General features: G+C 42.3%; 1 protein-coding gene across 5 annotated transcripts in view; it reads left to right on the top strand.

The window, feature by feature from the left end:
* The window catches only part of USO1 (USO1 vesicle transport factor), a 63854-nt gene that overhangs the window by 3462 nt on the left and 39342 nt on the right, over positions 1-21050 (top strand). For 2 of the 5 annotated variants that reach the window (XM_073340341.1, XM_073340340.1), the window contains exons 2-8: positions 4437-4523; positions 4666-4730; positions 10325-10404; positions 17942-18042; positions 18553-18655; positions 18813-18868; positions 19518-19638. In XM_073340341.1, coding sequence (XP_073196442.1) covers positions 4437-4523; positions 4666-4730; positions 10325-10404; positions 17942-18042; positions 18553-18655; positions 18813-18868; positions 19518-19638 — 613 coding nt within the window. Of the gene's footprint in view, positions 1-1146; positions 1568-4436; positions 4524-4665; positions 4731-10324; positions 10405-17941; positions 18043-18552; positions 18656-18812; positions 18869-19517; positions 19639-21050 lie in introns of all 5 variants that reach the window. The other 3 variants (XM_073340342.2, XM_073340345.1, XM_073340344.2) reach the window with 3 other exon arrangements.

Raw genomic sequence — 21050 nt, 5'->3', positions numbered from 1 at the left:
CTTGAGATCTGTTTATAGTATACATGATTAAGGCTAAGTTTCTGTCATGCATATTTTTAGTAAAAGTCACAGAGAGGTCACAGGCTTCTGTGAATTTTTATTTATTGCCTGTGACTTTTACTAAAAATATGCATGACAAATTGGGGAGCTGCAGGCTCCCCACATCACCCAGGAGGGTCTGGCTCAGAGGTGCAGGATCCCCCCACCGCCAGCAGCAGCTCCAAGCTCGGGACTCCGAACTGCAGGGTGCCCATGGGCGCCTGAGCTCTGGGCGCCCTTGCCTCCGCCCCAGCTGGGAACTGCATGTGGGGCATCCCTGCCTCCCTCTGTGGCTGGGAGTTCGGGCCCCCGCAGTTCCCATGGGCGGCGGGCGACCCTAGAGCTCCCAGGCGGTGGGGGCTCAAGTCCCGGAGGTCTCTGGAAATCACGGATTTCGTGACTTTTGTGACCTCCGTGACAAAATCATAACCCTATACAGGATATCTAGGCAAGATTTATAAACAAGCCTAACTCTAAATTTCTGCTGTAGTAGGAAGAGAGCCTGAGATAGAAGTCTTTGTATTAAAGGCCTGGTATGAGGCCTGAGCTAAAGTAGTGGGCAAGCTTTGCCAATATAAAGCAAAGTTAGCACAAGTCAGGCTCTGCCTGTTTGCGAGTTCACAGAATCTGGCAAGAACAGGGCTGGTATTGCAGAAACGCACATTCTGAAGCCGTGCTCAGGGCACCGAGTACTCACGCAAACACATTCCAGAAGAGTGGTACCAGAACATCACGATATCGAAGATGGTACAGAAACATTCCCCATGGATAACAGGAACATCCTGACCCCTCCTAAAAGATAAGGTCAGGATGACAATGTGGTGAATAGAGATGTTTTAATCGAACCAACATGTACAAGGAGATGGGTGATAACTAGCTACGTCGGGGGCAGTAACTAACTATGTCAGAGGGGCAGTATGTAACCTGTTTGTATCACGGTACAAAGAGATATTGCTGAGAGAGTCTTGGTCCAGCTGAGGGAGGGAATGGAAAGTCCTGCCATTCACCGAGCTGCATCCATTGTCACGGACAAACATGGCTTCGTGTCCTCGTAGATCTGCCATACTTTGACAATAAACCTGGCCTGGTGCTTTCGTATCTTAACAGATCTTGTGGTCATTGGGTGGTTCGCTCAAGGTCTGCCGTGCTGGCTGTCTGCACAGAGCTGGGGCAGCACACAGAGAGAACACATGCAGCCGAACGTCTAACAACACTGGTGACCCTGATGTAATTCATTGAAATCATCAAGCAAAGCTTGTTACAGTTAAAATTACAAGATTGGCCAGTCAAAGTGTACTATGCCAACAGCGTGGGAACTTCTTTAGATGATACTTACGTACAACACTATCCCACTGTGCGCCTAGTAACTGAAACTGGCTTAGAAATTAATCCGGCTTGTTGTACAAAACCTAATGGAAGGTGGCTGTGTGAATGCTGTGCTACAATTGATAGCAACAACACAAAAAGAGGCTGGGCCCAACTGGCACAAAAAGAATTCGTCAATGAGGTGGTTCGTATACAAGATGTGGTGAGTGCTCTGGGATATTCCAGTTTTTCTATGCATGGAAACATTTGTCCTGGAATCAATACAGGATTTTGTGTGCAAGTTACTAGCACAGTCCAAATCGGAACCCTTGCCTTTTGGTCAACAAGCAGTGTCAGGACTGCCACTGAAATGATCACTCCTCCTGGCAGCCTACAAGATTTGCTGATTGAATTATTTCCGCCAGTGTAACAACTGCAATTGGACATACGTGATTTGGTGGCAAGAACCACCGTGGAGAATAGATGGTAGCTCCATACTTGACGCTGTAACCAGAGTTCATTATAAGGCTGACTCCCAGCTCCCTTCTAACTTCAACCGTGAAGAAGCTAATAGGCTCGGTAGATTTATTTTTCCCAGATACTGTTGAAAATGGCTTTTGAAATTGCCTTAAATGGGTACTCCTAGAAATCTGCCAGCTTCCTGCCTCAGACCAAATAAATTACTGTGCCACAATTTGAAACATGGGTACATTTTGATGTTTGAAGTCTGCCTTTTTTCAAGACTCAGTGCAAGAACTCCAAAATGACTGCGAGGTTGCCATTATTTCAGAATGAATTTCAATTCTCCTTTACTGAACCCAAAATCAGAGTTTGGGGTGGGGGAATGCTGAAGTACATTTTTATATCAAGACAAATGTTGTGTAGATGCTCTTGATGGGGAAAACAGAGGCTTTTTCACATGAAAAGTTTTATTCTAATCTGGGCAATTGATGTTTTTCAGTTCCCCTCTAACTCAAAAATAAATAAATAAATAAATAAAACCCCCAAACCCCACACTTGACAACTTTTCTTCTCATGTAAACTCTCCATAGACAGACCTTGTTAGTTTCAAATCTCAGACACTGAGCAAGTTTCTGAAGAGAAAAATCATGTTTCTTAACAGTGGCTTCCAAAGGATGTGTTTAAATAAAACCAAGCAGCCCATCAGACTTGTGTCCTTTTTTGCTGCATTTATATGTCAAGAGGGTTTGAAAAGCTCACTTAAGGGAGGCTTTGTCTAATCACAGATTTGAACCAGTATAGGTTTGACACCCCTGTTCGGACATCTTCATACAGTTTAGAAATACCTTTTGTTGATTTTACTGAAGTTGATTCCTTACTAACTTAGATTAGAGATGTATACATTCAGTTTACATTCCAGAGATTCATCTAGCGCACAAGTTTTGATCTGGTATCTTGTTCTTTACTGTAAATGTTGCTTAACTTTCAACAACTACAAAGGTGTCCTTTGTGCATTTGAGGTTTACATGGCTGCTATGTTGGTCTGCCGTGACTCTGAAAAGGGCTTCATACTCAACCTCCTCTAGTCAAAAAGTCTGTCTCTGAATGTGTAAGAACCTGGTCAGCCAAGAGTGGCAGCTTTAGATGCATATATTTCACACGTGTGCTTATCAGTGATCTGTATAATCAATGTACGGCTATTTTCTGGCTATTGCATTGAGATGAGACTTGGATTCTGGGGAAGTAGTGCTTCCATCAGTATCCAGCTAGGGATGTTCCTCAGCCCGCTTACTGAGGAATGTCAAAGTGGGGCTCTGTGAAGCAAACTAACGAACCAGAGTAATGCTTGTTCTCCACAAAGCCCTGCTGATCTTCCCTTTTCTGTGTAGCTTAAATCCTCTCGCTCCTGGAGAGAGACAGAGGAACTGAGAGATGGTTTAGATGGGGGAATTAAGGGTGGCTATAGGATAGACTGCAGGGCGTGAGGGTCAAGTATATGTGTACTCCCTTGTAGCCAGTACTGCTTACAAGGGTTCTGTGGCTGCGTGGCCAGGTACATGCATTCTGGCTCTGTATGAAGATAACACTACCGCAATAAATCTTGTTCTTTTTATATTAAAGCTGTATATAGTTTGGTCAAGTAACTTTAGAGTCCTATGGGATGCACAAGTCCTGTGAAGGTAGGGTTAGTTCATATGTAACTGGAAAAAGCTTAATTTCCAGATAAAATAATATAGTGTCTGATTGAAAAGGAGGACACTTTTTAGATACTAAGGAAAAGGTACCGACAATAATGTCACTGGGGCGGGATGAGGTTACCGTTATCCTGCTCCTTCGTGAGTTAAGTAACCAAAGAGGCTTTCTCTAGAGTTGCATGAGTCAGTCAAGAGGTCTAACTGAAGGAGAGTCAAGCTCTCCAGTGTGTTTATACAGTAGGTGTAACTTTACTTCACAGCAAGAGTTGTGTTGGTTACGCTTGTTGTTTTTTGTACAAGTGTGCCTACACTATTACCATTGCAGTAGTGAAAATCCTTGCTCTGTACACTGTGTCTGCACTGGTGCAAAAAGTCACTGCTCAGACAAGGCCAACAGTCCAGCGAGAGCTTCCTGTGTTCTGTAACTAAAGATCACCTTGTGGCTACTTCTCTGGGTGCACGCGCTGAGATCCAGAACATCAGAAAGCTCCCTGTGTGCAGAGTGTGGCTTTAGGGAAGGCTGAATGCTGGTCACTGTGGGTGGGAGTTAGTCATTTCACTGTTCATCTGTATGTGAAGATCCAGTTAAACAAGCTGTTCTCTCTAAAAAGTGAAGTGGGATAGAAAGAACTGGCATGTTCAGCAGAATTTCTAAAATTAAATGTTCTATTAGGAATCTCTACTGGTTCTTACTTTGGTCCTTGGTGAACTTTGAGTTCACTCTTGTCTCATTCTAGATTTTTATATCTCAATCATTATATTCTGTTTTCCAAGTGTTCTGTTCTGCAGTAAATTAATTTACCACCCGAACAAAAGAAATAGGAAAATAGTCAGTTGTTTCATGCTAGTTTTCTGAGCTGCTGGCTATGGAGGATCTTGAATTTGCTATAGAATTACTGGATCTCTCTTGATGCAACTATATGTTGTTTGTTCTAGATTCAGAAACTCTGTGACCGCGTAGCTTCATCTACTTTATTGGATGATCGAAGGGATGCCGTACGTGCTCTCAAATCATTATCAAAGGTATGTGTTGTATTTTTTCTATAGTGCCATGAACGTATACAGTGCCTTTTGTGGCATTCCATTTAAAAGTGTTGTCTGCAGTTTGCATAATATTACTAATTTCATTTTTAATACTACTCTTAATGTTTTATTTTCTGGACAGAAATATCGCCTGGAGGTGGGGTTCCAGGCTATGGAACATCTTATCAATGTTCTCCAGACAGACCGGTAAGCACATTTTAACTTCTGAAAATGAACTCAGTGGCAGTTTTCTCAAACTACATCCTGAAATAGTGTTTAATAAAACTAAACCAGACCTGTAATTAATGTGAACAGAATGCTAAATTTTATTAGTAATTCTCCTGACGGATTAAACTTTGCTTACAGGACCTGCTTACAAACATGTACATAAGATAAGGAAGTAGGAAACAAAGAACTTTAGGGATGGCAAATTATAATAGCGATAAGGTAATAATGGCGGTACAGAAGTGTGTGTAAATACAGCAGAAACTTGCTAATTTTAAAATATGTAAAATTAGTCCTGTCTGGATGACTAACAAATCAGAAGTCATGATATTAATAGACTAAAGAATCAAGTATATAAATATTAACAAATGTGTTAGGGCAAAAGGAGGATAAGATATTATTTAACAATTTGTAATTAGGAGGACTAAATATGGAATCAGTCAGTCTTATTTACTGGTGTACATAATTTGGAGGGTTGGTACAATGTTTTTTATATGGAACAGCGTTCATTTTGACAGGTTAAGGCTTTGGAGTACTAGAATAACTACAGCTTACTGGTGTTGAAAGTGCTGCTGTCAAGGGAAAAATGATATTCATCTGAAATTGTCCCCATGTCAGAAGGAAGAACATAGATTATTTATATACAGCTGCCTCGCCAGTTGATCTACTTATAGCATTTGACAGCACTGTGTGTAGTAACTTCCTCTTTGTATTTTCATCCACTACCGTGGCATCACCATCATGTGCTGCTCTTTCCCTTCCACTTTGGAAGCATATAATAATGTACTCTCCTACCCACCTGAATCTCCACACACAGCTAGAGTAAGAAATAATCACAAGGGTGTCCAACTTGTACATTGCCCGCACGAGGACCTTGGACTCCCAGGTGGAAGTAAGGAGGGTGGTGGGCAGGAGAGCATCTTCTCACATCAAAACCAAGAAAAAGAGGGAATTGAATGCCACGGCAGGTCAATAGCCTGATATTGGCACCAAGGGTTGGCAGCTTCCCCTTGGAAACGTATTGTACAGGGCTAGAAAACAAGCACTGGTGAGCTAGAGACCCCGCTGACCCTTCTGGTATGGCTGCAGTGAAATACCAGAGACAAGAAGTAAGCAGGCATTTCTCCCCTGGGAACCCTCCCATATGGCCAAAGGACAGACAGAGTAGGAGCAAAGGGCTAGCCTGTGACTGCTACTCAGTCTGGAAGGGGGGCATTCACTTTGGGGGGTCCAGCTCTCTTAATTTACATCTGCTATGTTGCCCACGTACACTTCCCCTGTTGCTCTCTGCTACCCAAGTAGGGGAGGAAAACAACTGAAAGGCAGGTAAATTCTGAAATAGACTTGTTTTAAGAAGGCTCCCCTGGTCACTGAAATCCACTGGTCACAAGTTCCCAGAGGGAAAGAGCAACCACCACAGGTATCTGAATATTGTCTGACCTGTAGGGTAGGAACGATTGGTACGCAGGTTACTGCAGCCCAGATGTCCAGCAGCCAGCTCTGAGTCGAGACAGTTACATACAGAGGAAAATAGAGAATATGTTAAGTGTAGAGGAGTGTTGCACTTAAATTAATCCTTAGGTTGGTTCACAGATCTGGGACTCGGCTTTCAAAGCTAACTTTTCTTCGCTGCTCGGGTTGCTGGAAGTTGGAGTCGTGCAGACATCGTGCTTGTCACTTGTCTTGCACCATCACACTGATCTAGACTTGTCTTGGGCTTGTGCCTTGGTAGTAACCCTGTCTGTGTTCTTTCTCTGACTTAACATAAGCGTGGGGACACAGGAATGTTAGGCAGGAATGTTACTTGTATGGGGTAGGACAGAGTAGCAAAATGGGGAGTAACTTGCTGGCTTTTAGCGAAGGGCCTTGGATCGCAGGCCTCAGGGAATAAAAAATGCTATGGGGATTGGCTTGCCCTTGGAAGGGATGGTGTGGGAGGGACAAGCAAGAAGGAAGGCTCAATAAAGATTAGGGAAGCCCCTGGCTGGAGGAGAGGGTGGCCAGCTGAGAGTAAATTTCTCCCTATAAAACTGAGAATAAGAGCTTAGTGACCGAAAGGTAAAGGTTCATAGTTCTAAATCTGTGCTTTGGTCCGGGAAAGGTGTCTTTTGCTAAATTATTTTCATGAACCTGCACATGGGAATGTTCTCACCAATTTCTACCATCTCTAGGATTATTGAAGTGGCTTTCTGTTGTCACTCTGGGATGTCTTATAACTGCTTAAGAGCAACTGAAGCAACTTTAGTTTGACAGGAATGATTAGCCTCCGGTGTTAACTTCTGAAATTGTGAGCTCATTATTAATGTCTAGTTCAGTGGTGCTCAACCTGCAGCCCAATCAGCAGACCGCTGCGGTCCATGTGACATCCTCAGGGACATACAGGTAGTATTGGATGCGGCCCACATAAAACGTTGTGGGCCGCATATGTGGTCAGCAATGGTAAATAGGTTGAGAACCACTGGTCTAGTGTGAGAGTCACTTTTGTTGACAAAGTCTTTGTGGTGTAACTTAACAGAATAGCATGTTGATATTACCCCTGCATGCTAAGAAATATGTCTCCTGCCAGTCAGATAGATAGCCTTTGAGCAAAAAGAGAGAACATTTAAGCTTCCAGCATGCTACTCTTTGTTTACGTGTGTGAAACTTTATTCATGTTGATGGAAATAGTGATTTTTAAACTAGGTGACCATGTGTAGTGCATAGGCATCTTTCCGCTTGAGCACACTTTGATACTTGACTTTATTCCCACCTAGACAGTGCTATGTGAGTGGCATATGCAGATTCATATGTTGATCCAAGTAGAAAAATAAACCATCTTGGTTTGTATCGTCACGTGTTACTGGACGAGTTACATTTCTTCTGCACTTCTCCCATCCAAGTACGATCTTCCTCTTTTCTCTGATTTGAGTTGCTTCTTCCAACTTCTAGACTTCTTTATCCCAGCCCAGAAATGTTCCTCTTCTGTGTTTCAAGTAAACATATTGTTCCACTCTTCCCATGGTCTCTTCATAGGCTGTGTCTAAACTACGGACCTTACAGTGGCACAGCTGTACCAATCACTACAAGGTCTCCCAAGTAGCTGCTCTTTGCTGGCAGGAGAGAGCTCTCCTGCTGGCATAATTAAACCACCCCCAATGACCAGCATTAGCTATGTTGGCAGGAGATCCTCTCTTGCCAACATAGTGCTGTCCACACCAGTGCTTTTGTTGGTGAAACTTATGTCGGTCAGGGGTGTAGTTTTTTTCACATAGGGTGACCAGATGTCCCGATTTTATAGGGACAATCCCGATATTTGGTGCTTTTTCTTATATAGGCGCCTATTACCCCCACCTCCTGTCCCGATTTTTCACACTTTCTGTCTGTTCACCCTATTTTCACACCCTTGACCAACAAAAGATTTTTCCACAAAAGTGCTAGTGTAGACAAAGCCATAGTTTCAACATATTACTTTCTGTGGCTTCTCTCATGCTCAATTCCCTGACTGATTGCAATACAAACACTTAATTTTTTTCTACAGAAAATTGGTTTCTTGAGCTAATGCTGCGGCTACACATGATCAAAAGTTCTGCTGTCCTAAAGCTCAGCAACACTGTAAGGTCAGCACTTATGATCTGTAAAACCAGGCTTTTACAAAAAACAATATCCGTATGTGTTTCCATTTTATACCAATAGAATGCTATTGCCATTTAAGTTAAAGCTCTTTTGCTTGATTTGCAATCCACACGTGAGCGTTCAGATCTGAGAATCGGAAAATGGAACTGACTGGGAACTGGCTGTAAATATAACAGAAGTGGCTATTCTGTTTTTACTCTGGAAGCTGAATGCAGTACAGAATGTAAACCGTAAATGGTGAAAAGAAAACTTGATTTTTAAAATGCCTTTAGTTTTACTTAAGTAGATAGTTTAAATTTGCTCCTCTTCCTGAAGAACTCTGAAGTGTGGGGTACTACAGAGTGCCATTCGGTCACCCCTCCTCTCCAGTCTGTGGAGGGGAGCCATTTTAAGGGTTAGCAAAGAGCATGGAAAGGCAGTGTTTTCAGTAAGCTGCTGACACCCAACTGTGTGTCTATGTTGTTTGACTTGGACCGTGCAGTTTAACACCTCAGCCAATGTCTAGCTGAGATTAGGGCATGGATGAAAGCAAGCTGCCTAGGATCAATCCAGACAAGACTTAGGTGGTAATGGTGGGTTGGGGGAAGCAACTGAAGAGTATGTCCAACATTAATTACTTGGTCCATAAATAGTGGGGTTATTTTAAACCCTGTTGCTACTGTTTGGCAGTTCTGTTACAGCAGTAACTCTGTGATCTTTTTCCCATCTGTGTCTGGTTAGAAGGTTGCTGCCTTTCCTTTCTTATGCGTCCCTGGCTACTGTTATCCATTATTTTGTTTCCTCAAGATTAGACCATTGCAATACACCTTAATACCTTCATAAAACACCTTAATAATAATAATACACCTTAATAAAACCATTCAGAGACTGAAGCTTATTGAGGAGGACATCTTGCTGGTAGCATGTGACACCATTGCTCTGGGATCTGTACTGGTTGCCTATTGATCCCCCAGTAGAGTTCAAGGTGTTGGTTTTGATGGGTAAAGCCCTAAATGGCCTGAGACTGTCTTAGTGGAGGGATTGCCTCTTACTCTGTGCCATACTGCCGCAGCAGTGGTCAGCGGGGGCACTCAAGCTGGATCACCCTTACAAAAGAGGATGTTGGCAGGAAGTTCCATGTGACTGTTCTGAGACTCTGGAACTGCTCCCCACTTAGGTCTGAAATAGCCTGAACTTGGTGCTTTTCAAGGCACGCTGCAAAAGTGACAGATGTTTGATGGGGTTTTTGGAGAGGGCTGAGGGTTAGCGTCTCACAACTTTGAAGTGGGGGAAAGAGTCCAACTGTCTGGCTAGCGGAGTTCCTGGTGAAATTACTTCTGCTTCTAGAACTTTGTGTTGTATTATCTACGACCTTGGAAAGATGTCCCTTTATTTTAAATCTAAATTTGTTTACAGAATTAAGTACAAAATCTTAAAGTGCAAAACTCTTAAGATTGTGAAATCTCCATGAAATACCTTGATTTCTTAAGAGATGTCTTTGTTAACTGATTTGCTAAAGGAATTAATCTAGATATGTGATCCAGGTTCCGTGCAATTGCTGTGATTAGCAAACATCACTGCATCAAATGCAACTTGGAAAAAAAACCAAACAAATGGTAGTTCATGCTGATCAACTTGTATAGTTGATCTTGAAATGAGGTTTTTGGAGATACTCAGAAGAGATGGAATGGCTTCTGAAATGAAAAGCATGGTGGTAGTTACGTTGCTGAGCATTTTTGTACTGGCTCTGAAGTGATTACACCTAAGGGGAATGAAAGTAGGGAAGAAGATTTTGAACTCTACCATGATTACACAGTTCCACATCTGTAAAGTGTTCAAATGTAAAAATTCCTGTGACAGCATAGCGTTTTCATTTACTACAGTTGTCACTGCTAATATGTCTGTCTGCACTAGGAAGGAAATAATATAAAGCAAAAAAAAAGTAGAAATAAGTCATTAAAGAAAAGTGTTACTTCTGTTCACAGTTCAGATTCCGAAATAATTGGCTATGCTTTGGACACTCTCTGCAATATAGTATCGAATGATCTAGAAGAGGAAGAACAAGGTAAGCCTGCGGGAGTAACAATTGTCGTCACTTCCTGAAGTTAAATGCAGCTTTGATGTTTACTCTACAATGATTTACATTCAAATGATAAAAATGTAATGGTATGCAGTTTACGAAACACTGTTCCTTTAATGGGTCCTTTCTTATGATAGTACCGCTACAATCATTTGTCTGAATGCAAGGAACATTGGTCAGCAGTAACTTGCGTTGTAGTAATATGAAATCCTTTAACCCATTTCTTTCTGTAAGTATGTATTTGGAATAAGTATCTGTTTCAGTGGGGATTTTCTCTGTAGTTTCATACTAAAATACAAGAATGCTCCACAGAAGGGTTATCTGACACTAGATTTAAATTGTGTTTGCAGATTAGTCAATATCTGGTACTTAAAGCTAAAACTGAGATGAGTGGCCCCGATTAAACGATAGGCTTCCTTTTTACTCACTTACCAATGACTGTTCCTTAGAAAATATGGATTCCTTGAAAGCCAAAGGTGGCTGTGCATGAGTGTGAGAATATTTTCATTGCCAGCCATGCAATGACTGTCAATTTAGGCTGGAAATAATAATAATACAACCCAACAAACACCTCTTCCCCTCCTACACTAGTATTTCCACATCTGACCAGAGGCATAATACATTTTGGTCTTGAAACTTGATGTTTTTAGCTGCTCGTTGTTATAACAGCTTATAAGAAGAAAATGGTAACCAAGGGATTAAATAGGAAGCTTAGACATCCTGGCGTAGGTTCCCAGTTCATTGTTAAATGATAAAATCACATCTAGGCAAATTTAGAACGAGACTATTTGATTGATCATTGGAGGTCTTTGAAGGCTTTTTCTTGAAGTGTAGATAAAATTGACACTCTTGCAAAATGATTACTGCTAAAAATGTTCCTTAAATAGCCTAATATAAAAATAAAATCGTTAGAGAATCTCCTGTAAATCATAATTCGGTTTTGGGGAAAAGGGTACTTCACGTTAAAGACTGTATATTGGAATTTGCTCCCTTTTACTGTTAACCAGTAAGAGCTGGGGAAATTCCTGCTGCACAGAATGGGGTAAAACAGCTATCCAGGTGAGCAAAAATCTCAAGTTTTCAGGCTGTTGGGCAGAGTGAGGGGCCTTGGGTACAGCAGCAACGAGCTGTCAGACAGGAGCTGGGCAGGCCTGGCTCGTGTTGGCCAGGCACATAGGGCCTGCACTTCTCCGCATGCCCGAGGCTGAGCCTCAGTCAGTAAGACTTCTGCAGCGCTCTAGTAACCAGTCTGTGGCAACTGAGGAATGGAGAGATTGGGTCTGGACTTCCTGGCTGCAATCAAGTAGGCAGCTACCTCTGCCAGAAAGGCAGGCTGCAGTTTAATGTAACAAGTAAAACCAGAGTGGGCTGTGTAGTAAAACAAACTACGATTTTGCTGCTGCAAAACACAATTTGAATTGACTTTTTTCCAGGAGACAGCGTTTCTCCTTTGTTTGGTTACGGCCTTTTGCAATTGCACAAGTAGCGGCTTCTGCTTCCATTAGAAAACTAGTCCTTGGCTAGCTTCTTAGTTTAAACGCTCTAACCAATAGACCCACATCCATACTCACTGTTGGTTTTAAAAATAAGTGTCCAGCACACCAAACCACTTTATTGGCGTTTGGGGTTTTAAAGAAAACGCATCACCCCGAACCAGCAAAAGAAGGTCTGAAGGCCGGGTCAGAGCATGGACATAACATATGCAACGGAGTAGACTTAGGAAAATGAGAAACTTAGATATAAATGCATTTTCCAAAATTCATGGTATGCTAAATATCCCTGGTTTCCTCATATATTGCGTCCCTCGTACAGCTCAAGAGCATTGCAAGTAACCAGAGGACACTTACCACCTGGTTGTTGATTTCAATTCTGTGTAGCACTGCTGCTGTGCGGCTGGATATTTTTTTCAGTTGTGTACTTGAAAAGCTGATACTGGGTCTTGGGGTAGAACGGTTCCTTACACAAGTTCTCTGAAAGTTTGAGCAATGTATCCCAGAAGAGAGGTCCTGCTGGTAGGTGTGTAGGTTGACACAGAACATAATGTAATGTCAAGATATGGGCAGAAATGGAAACGTGCATGCACGCTTTTCTAGAATTGTTGTGCCTTCCCTTGCATTGCTGAATGAGACTTGCGGCCTGAAATGCTCAAAGAAACTAATACGATGTATGGGAATCTTGCTTCAAATTCCCACCTTATTGTTTCCCTCTCTTTCTTATTCCTGTTCCCGCAAGTTCATTCAGCTGCCTCGTCTCGTGCAGTCTCCTTTATCGAAGGCACGGGCATCGCTAGTAAAATCTAGAGCTGTAACTTGGGGTTTCTGAACAAATAGGCAGCACTGGTGCAGGGAGTTTTTTGGCACTGGCCTTGATAGAATACCCCCCAAAGGAGGGAGGCTCTGACATAAGAACATTATGCTCAAACGGCCGTTCAAAACAAAAATTACTGGCCTCGTATTACGTGCGTGATCAGAAGTACTGCGGGAGTACAGGGTTGTCTTGTTCTGCCACTTCCGTGACAATTAAAGTAATAATGGTGGCAGAATTTCAAGATGGCTGCCTTTGAAAGCCATTATTAATTCTGCCGTCTTACGTGGACCACTGTTTTACTTGTGAACCTTTCTCTTCTTTTTTTCCCCTCCTTTTGTCTACCTTTACAGATGATCTGGAAGGTAAAAACCTCAATTTATATAGCATGCTGCTTTTACTAGTCATAGTTGCTAATCACAGTTATTTTTCACCTTTGCTCTCTTCACTGTTAAAAAGGACACTGTAAGACATTTTTATAATCCTTACTAAATTCTTAATCTTTCTTCTCTCAAATTTAAAACTCAATTTCTTAAATTTGTTTTTGTACCTGAAATGTGTGTGTTTCCCATTATGCTCAGGTACTTATCAGTTTGTGGACACGTTAGTCTGTCCCATGATTCTGAGTGGGTTTATTGACATTCCAACAGTCTAAATACTTCTCTGTTAACTATTTAATGAAAGTGGATACCAGGGCTCAGCACAAGATTTTGGTGAGCAAGTATGGACACACAGAATTCTTGTGTCTAGAAGAAGCATTAAAGGATTTAAGAGAAACTGTCATACAGAACAATAGTCAAGCTTTGAACCTTCCAGCCTTCACAGTGTCCCTTTTAAGTAATACACGATAATGCCATATTCTTACTACTTTTCTTTCCTGGATCTAGTTGCCCACTTACGCACTTGTTTGTTCCTCATCTGTTAATCTCCGGTTTCAGAGTGGCAGCCGTGTTAGTCTGTATCCGCAAAAAGAAAAGGAGGACTTGGGATGCGTTTAGCGTGTTTTAACAAATCAACTAAGACTGGTTGTTTGAAAAGCAGTATTTGTTACTGAAACATCTAAAACTAATCTTCATAAACACAGATCCCTCTTCCCCTCCACTCGCAGAATTTAAGTATGACGTCACATAACAATAGCCAGTCTAGAGCATTTGCAATAATGTAATTGACCAGTGTGTGGGAAATCAAAGTTGAAGTAGTATCCTTTGGATGTATTACCTCTTTCTTTTTCGTCATGCTCTCTTCAGCTTTCCCTTCCATTCTAACTTTCAGTTTAATTTTTCTGATTTTCCTTTTCCATATTTCCTTTACCATTAAATGCTCTTAAGATTTTTCTGGTGTTTGGCCCTTGCATATGGTAGTCTAGGACAGGGGTTTTCAAACTGGGGGGTTGGGACCCTTCAGGGGGTCGCGAGGTTATTACATGGTGAGGGGGGGGTGTCAAGAGCTGTCAGCCGCTTTTGACTGCGCTGAGATTGGTGCTTGAAAGGTTCCCTAAGTGTTGCGGCTTCATTGAGCAGACGAGCCCTTCAAGTGGACACTAGGCTCTCTTGCCAATGACCCTCCTCTCCCCTCCCGCCCCCCCCCCCGGTCCTTTGCATACATTCCAGTCTGCCCAACTAAAATATTGCTGTTTCTCCATCCACCCCAGCCTCTAGACCTGATCACCCACCTGCTAGCTCGTCCCTTGGTTGCTTGATGAACCATGAGACACCTTCATGGGAAACCAAAGGGGATGCAGGAATGTGGGGATTGGAGGAGATTGGGTTTACACGCAAAATCTGGGAGAGGGTGGAAGAAGCAGTAGGTAAAGGAGCTTTGCTATAAATCACTTGTTTAGCAGAGTGCCACTTCTCTAAGTGGGGTGTCTCCTTCATCCACCTCATGCACAGCCTGAATTCCCCTTCATCACCCCCATGCCCCTACTCTCTCACATTTCCTCCACCTGCACCCTAACATGCACCCGGTTTTACCATGTTGTACTCTTAGCATTGATATATATTGGTGTTTAAAATAGAGATGTATGGGGGCACTGGAGGGAGTACGTCATGATTCAGGGGGGTGGGGTAGGGAATAGGGGAGCGGGAACTGTACACTGGAGGATAAACATAAGGTGTAGGAGGAGAGCTGGTATTGGGGAATGGGTCTATGAATAGGAAGATCTCTGTGGGGCTGGTGGTAGATGGGGAGGTGTGGGTGGAAGGGAGACAGTGGATGTCTGTGGTGACGTAACGGGGCTAATAGCTAGGCAGCATTGATAGCTGTGCAGGTGAGTAGCTGAGGGTTGATATGCTGAGACTACGGGGGGCAATTTCTAGCTCAGACTCTGTTTAAGGTTGTTCGAAAGCATTGTTCACCACCAGAGTCTGTAAAAAGTAATGAAATGAGCAGCTAGGGTAGTCGTCACCTTAACTACCCTCCATTCAGCAGTTCTGTTTCTCACCCTCATCTGTCAACCGGGACATAATGGAAAAACAAGTCTTAACTCTTACCATAAACAAAATAAACCAATGCGTGCCCACAATGTGCAGACTTCAGTTCTGTAACTTACACGCACCTGAGCATGGAAAGATCACTAACCTGAATCGCCCATTCACGTCTGTTAGAAATATTTCTGAGAATGTAAGTCACTCTGCAGTCACCATTAGCAGTCTGACACCATGCTACAGTTACACACCAGTACAAAATAACAGAGACCTGCTTTTGATCTCTTTATGAAAGCTGTGTCAAGCCAGATGTTATGTACCAAAACACGTAACCAACATCTGTTCTCTTAGCTCAAGGGTTCCTGTTAATTGTTTGGGATCAAAGTGGTGATACGTGGCCTGTGGGAAGGGAGGTAGCTGAAGCTAGATGGGGAACTGATCATTGCAGTGAAACACTTAATTGCTTATTTCTTTGGTTTTTATGTGGATGATGCAGTCTAGCAACCATTAACGCCAAAGGTAACTTTTCTAATTACTACATTGGATACGCACACAGGAGGCGATAAATTCTTTTCAGTTATTGAAATTGGTTTCTTAGTAGATCATATTATGTAACTTTGAGTCAAGTTCAGTTACTATATCAGGGTTGGAGAAGTGTTAAGTTTTTCTCACAGGATGTAGGAAGACTAACACAATGATTTCTCCCCTGGCAACTCTCTTCCCATTGTACCTTTTTTTGGGACAAGTAGAGTGAATGCAACTTAGGAAACTACACTTCCATTCAATATATTTTTAAGAGTCTGTGATATCGGAATTAGCCTGGGGTTGCCTATCAATGAGTACGTGCAGAATGTATTCATTCAGCATCAGATACAAAACAGCACTTACTTCTAAAATCTAATAAAAGGGAGGACCACTGGTATTCCTAGATTAGATACTGCTAATTGTTGGCTGTTTCATTAAGATAGTCTTGCTATAGAAAATTACAGGTCTTGTTTCTGAAGGTGATCTTTATAGAGTCCAGCTGACTGTAGTCTGCAGTGGGGCTTTCCACAGGGTGAATGTGATATGAGCTGCACAGTACATGTGGAACCATTACACAGAGCAGGAAGGAGGGAGTATCGTGAAGGTTAGCATACGTTTGGCAGGATTGTTTTTCTAATAGCATGTCAAGGATTAGCTGAATCCAGTTTAACTCGGTAGATTATCATGAGATCTAATGTCTTTGACTAGTTAGTTTTTTTTTCCCATTTAGTAATTATACAGCATTGAAAAATATGGTGCATATTACTAGTGCCAAATTCCCTCATTGTGCTTGATGTGCAGGAAGCCACTGTAATTGTGACAAGTTTAGTTCATGCACATTCGGTTCTTCTGTATCTTAGGCGAGCAACAAGGAAGTTTATTTCGATGTTTCTGTGAGGCAGGCCCCTGTCCTTAGACTGTATGGAGACAACCTCATTTCACTTAGGTCATCAGACATCATTGTATTGTAACAAACTTCTGCTGCTACTGACTGGAATTGGATTGAACCATATCAGAATCTAACTAAATGGGATTCTCCCTACAACCTCCGTTAGCTGAAAGACGGTTGTACCACAGACTCACATCGCTTCGTGACTGATTCTTATATTTAATATCCCATGATTATCCAAAGTCTTATCTAAACTTAGTTGTTGCTTTTCCATCATGCCTGGATGATGATTGGCATTGCCCAGTATGGGAAAATAGACACAGGATGCAACAATATTCATGATACCTGGCCTGCTGTTTCAACACTCTTGGTGCCATCATTGTTACTTCTCCATTCTGTCCAACATGAACAAATAACATATATAAGACTGAACTACTTGTGTAGAACTTAAATAATTCTAGTCCAATGTCTAGACAGTGAATTGCCTTTATGAAATTAGTCCAAATCAAGATCTGAGTGGTTATTTTGCCATCAAGACATCTTAAAATTAATATCCCTTTTTTGGTGTGTCTTCAGTTTTTTTTGTCACTGAACCAAAAAAACCCACCTTTTTCAAGAGTAAATAAGTACTTGAACATGCAGCTTTAGACGGTTTTACTCCTAAACTAAAAGCCTCGAAGGAGGCAGCAGTAAATCTACTTTGTCTTTGGAGAAGGTATTGAATGATCTTTGTGGCACACTTGTTCAGCTGTACACTTCACTTTGACTGCATGCAAACACTGAATCCCCAAGGCTGCTTCCTGTCCTTCATTTGAAAAGGCAGGTGTTCTCTGCTCTGTAAGAGCTGTTTGATCACTTGGAAGCTTGCTTGCATTTTGAGTGTGTGGTCATGTAGATAAGAAATGTGGCTCTGAGCAGACGTGACTGGTGAAAATAGAATTTCTTGTAAACTGTGCAGTTAAAAATAGTCTAGATTTTATGAAGTATTTATCTGGGACCTGATCTGATTCCCATTAAAGTCAATGACAAGACACCATCATCTTCAATGAAAGCTGAATCAGACTTCTACTGAGTGAATTTATGGTTTTCCATTATTAAAATGAATTAGCTCCTCATTTACTGTTCTGACTTTGGGATAGAAAACACTCAGAGTCTCTCTCATGTTTAAACCAATGTAAATATTGTTTGTGGCACACAGATTCCAGCAGTGATTAGTGTGAAAACAAGATACATTTATTATTTAATATGGCAATAAAGATTCTTTGAACCTTGACTCATAAATACCTTATATGGGCTGTGTGTTTACTGCAACCTGTTAAAAGAAGTTGTACAGTTATTTTAATGTTACAGTGTGTAAAATTCTTCTTGAACATTACAGAAGAAAATTCACAAAAACAGGTTGATGATCTGGGAAGGCAGTTTACAGAAATCTTCATTAAACAGCAAGAAAATGTCACTCTCCTGTTGACCTTTCTAGAGGTGAGTAGTGGTGTGGTACCTTGAATACAGAAGACACATTGATTCTGTGTTTCTTCATGGATGTGTATCTCTGGTGTCATACAAATTAAACATGAGGCAGTTTAGGAAAAACTTTGGTGAATATGGGCATGAAATCACTCTTCCAGAATGAAGAAGGCAACCTCTCGCAATCGGATAGGTGAAAGTGCTGCCTTTTGGAAGCAGAACAGGATTATAAATGGTTAGCGGAACCCTGGGGAGAGAAGCGTGGAGCTGAAGCTAGTGGGTAGTTTTGTTACTGTTCAGCAAAAAACCAGGATGGGGTGAGATTTTACTTTACAGCATGTGCACTGTTACAGAGCAGATGGGGGAAAGGGACCTGCTCACAGTGATGAATGCCCATCTACATTTGGGCCATTTGGCATGCAGTCGTATAGCTGTCCTGTTTTTAAAGTCACTGTGTAGGTCACTTGCAAGAGTGTGAAATGCTCCTGGATTCATTGTTTAATGTCATTCTCTATATCCCTGCAGGAATTTGACTTCCATGTTCGCTGGCCTGGAGTGAAACTTCTTACATCGCTGTTAAAGCAGCAAGGACCCCAGGTGCAGCAGATAATTCTTGTCAGTCCCATGGGTAAGTAGTTTGGTCACTGGCTAACTTAAACTGGAAATGTCAGTCCAAAGGGGCACTTCTAACAGAGCATCATAACTACTCTTGAAGGGACTTCCAAAATGGGATTTTATTAAACTCCTTACGGTAATTCACGTCATGTGGTTGTTCGCTTTTTCAGGTGTCTCGAGGCTCATGGATTTACTCGCAGATTCTAGGGAGGTGATACGGAATGATGTAAGTACAGAACAAAGGGAGTGTGATCATGCCTGTACATACGTTTAAAGTTGTTTATCCTCTTCATAACTAGAAGCTCTCCATTGCATTGTTTCTGTAATGCTGCTCCCCTTAGCCCAGCTGCTTCAGAGTCTGTGTGCTCTGGAGAGGCATGAAAGGGTGGGTGGGAAGGAATGGGTTGGCGTGTCCCTGGGACAGATGCAGTTTTTGGGCCGGATGGTATTTGCATCAGTAGCTCGTAGAACCACAAAGCATCGTGCATATATGCAGGAGCGTAGTTATGGAAGGCAGTATATCTAGAGATGGCCAAAAAACACCCTCCCCACCCCCTCCCCTTTACTGAGGAGTGCTGCTCTGTATATGATAGTTTTAGTTTTTATAGCCACTTCCTGTCTTAATTCTTTGTTATGGCAGTTTTTTACATTTCCATTTAGAACTAAGTTTGAGGCATAACACACTACTTCACACGCTCAGTGGTGGGGTTTGATGCAAGTTGCCACATGCATTATGTATGGTTGTATCCAGTAATTGCCACGGAGGTTTTACACTGCTAATGTATTATAGCTGTTGAGGAGGGCACTTCTTTAAAGCTAACGCTCCTCTTCTAGTAAAGCTTTGTCTATTCACTATATTTATCTTCTTCCTGAAGGGAGTCTTGTTACTACAGCAGCTGACAAAAAGCAATGCTGCCATTCAGAAAATAGTTGCTTTTGAAAATGCCTTTGAGAGACTGCTGGATATCGTAACAGATGAAGGGAACAGCGATGGAGGTATGGTCTGAACTGAACGTTCAGTGGCTTTCAGGTGTTACCCGTGCTATGTGGATGGGTAAAAGGACCAAGTACACAGAGTAGGATCATAGTAAGAGTGGTGGGATGAGCAAGTATTCAGCTTCTAGGATCTTCTTGGGTTCTGTTTTGAGGCCTTCCATTAGAGATTTGCACACTTAATTTCTTCTTGGAATGTGTCTGCGTGCATCCCACTGTGAGCGTGTATGTGCAGAAGAATGGACAGCCAGGAGGGTGACTAAGCTTTTCATGGCTCAACCTCCTTATAAGACAGTCCATAGGGACACAGTGGTGCTCAGATGTCACCCAGAGTTATCTAAACTAGTCAATCAACCTACCTGTCATCTTCCTGAAGCCAACTCGGCACTGGGGGTGAGGAAATTACACAAGATTTCCCTTTATTACATGGACAGGACCAATGTTTGTAGTCACACATTGCCATTCTAAAGGTCCAGAGAGCTCTTGACAGAGAATACTGAAGTGAGTAACACAGTGGTGCACCTCTTCCACTGAACGTGAAAGCTCACTGTAGTGCAGCGCAAGCAACCTCCTCTGCCTGCTCGGGAATGTGCCAGTTTCAGAAAACTGCAAGGCAGCGATGTAGTGTAACCCGCTATTGAACGGTGTCTTGGATTGAGTGACTAGGTTGGAAAGCAGTTCTACCATCATTATTTGATGGCTGCAGCTGAAACGCCTCATTCCCACCAGCCTGGGGGGGCACTGCTTGAGCAGTCACTTCCCCTACAGGAACTAGGTTTTTTTGATATGCTGTGATTGCATATTTCACAACCCACCCTCCATCAGCTCGTTCCTGAGTCCTCCGCTACCACAGACTTTGAATCGTGAGGTAACTGGGGGAAGGTTGCAGCTGTTCCATGTTTTTCAATCCCACGTGGCAGCATGAAGAGGCAAAGGATGCATGTGTGGCCCCCATAGACACAGCTGTTTAACAACAATCAGTCCTTGCATACATGAGATGCATGGGCATGCATGCTTACAGTTGGATCCACACTGACATCACGGAGAACCATGGTTACCGCAGTGTAAGTCACCATTCTTTATACCTTTGTTAAATACACAGACTAACAGGCTACTGCCTCCTACCCCGTATTCTAAAAATGGCCATTCTGGATTTAAACAGTCTGTGGCATTGGAGTTGAAGGGCAAATGCCACCCCAGCCAGCTAGCATAAGAGGTGCTGTCCATTTACCTTGTGTCTTCAACTTAAAACGTAATGCTGAACACACTGCATATTCAAACGTATTGTCCTAGACCAGATACAATGAAAAGAGATTGAGAATGTTGTAGCACTGATCATGTAAGCTCTGTGATGCTAAGAAACCCAGGGAATAATAAACAGTAACAGCACCTGGGGATGAGGCATGAGGGAAGTT

The sequence above is a fragment of the Lepidochelys kempii genome, chromosome 4, assembly GCF_965140285.1.
Source record: "Lepidochelys kempii isolate rLepKem1 chromosome 4, rLepKem1.hap1, whole genome shotgun sequence".
NCBI lineage: Eukaryota > Metazoa > Chordata > Testudines > Cheloniidae > Lepidochelys > Lepidochelys kempii.
Note: the sequence above shows the minus strand (reverse complement) of the source record. Positions and strands in the feature narration are given on the sequence as shown.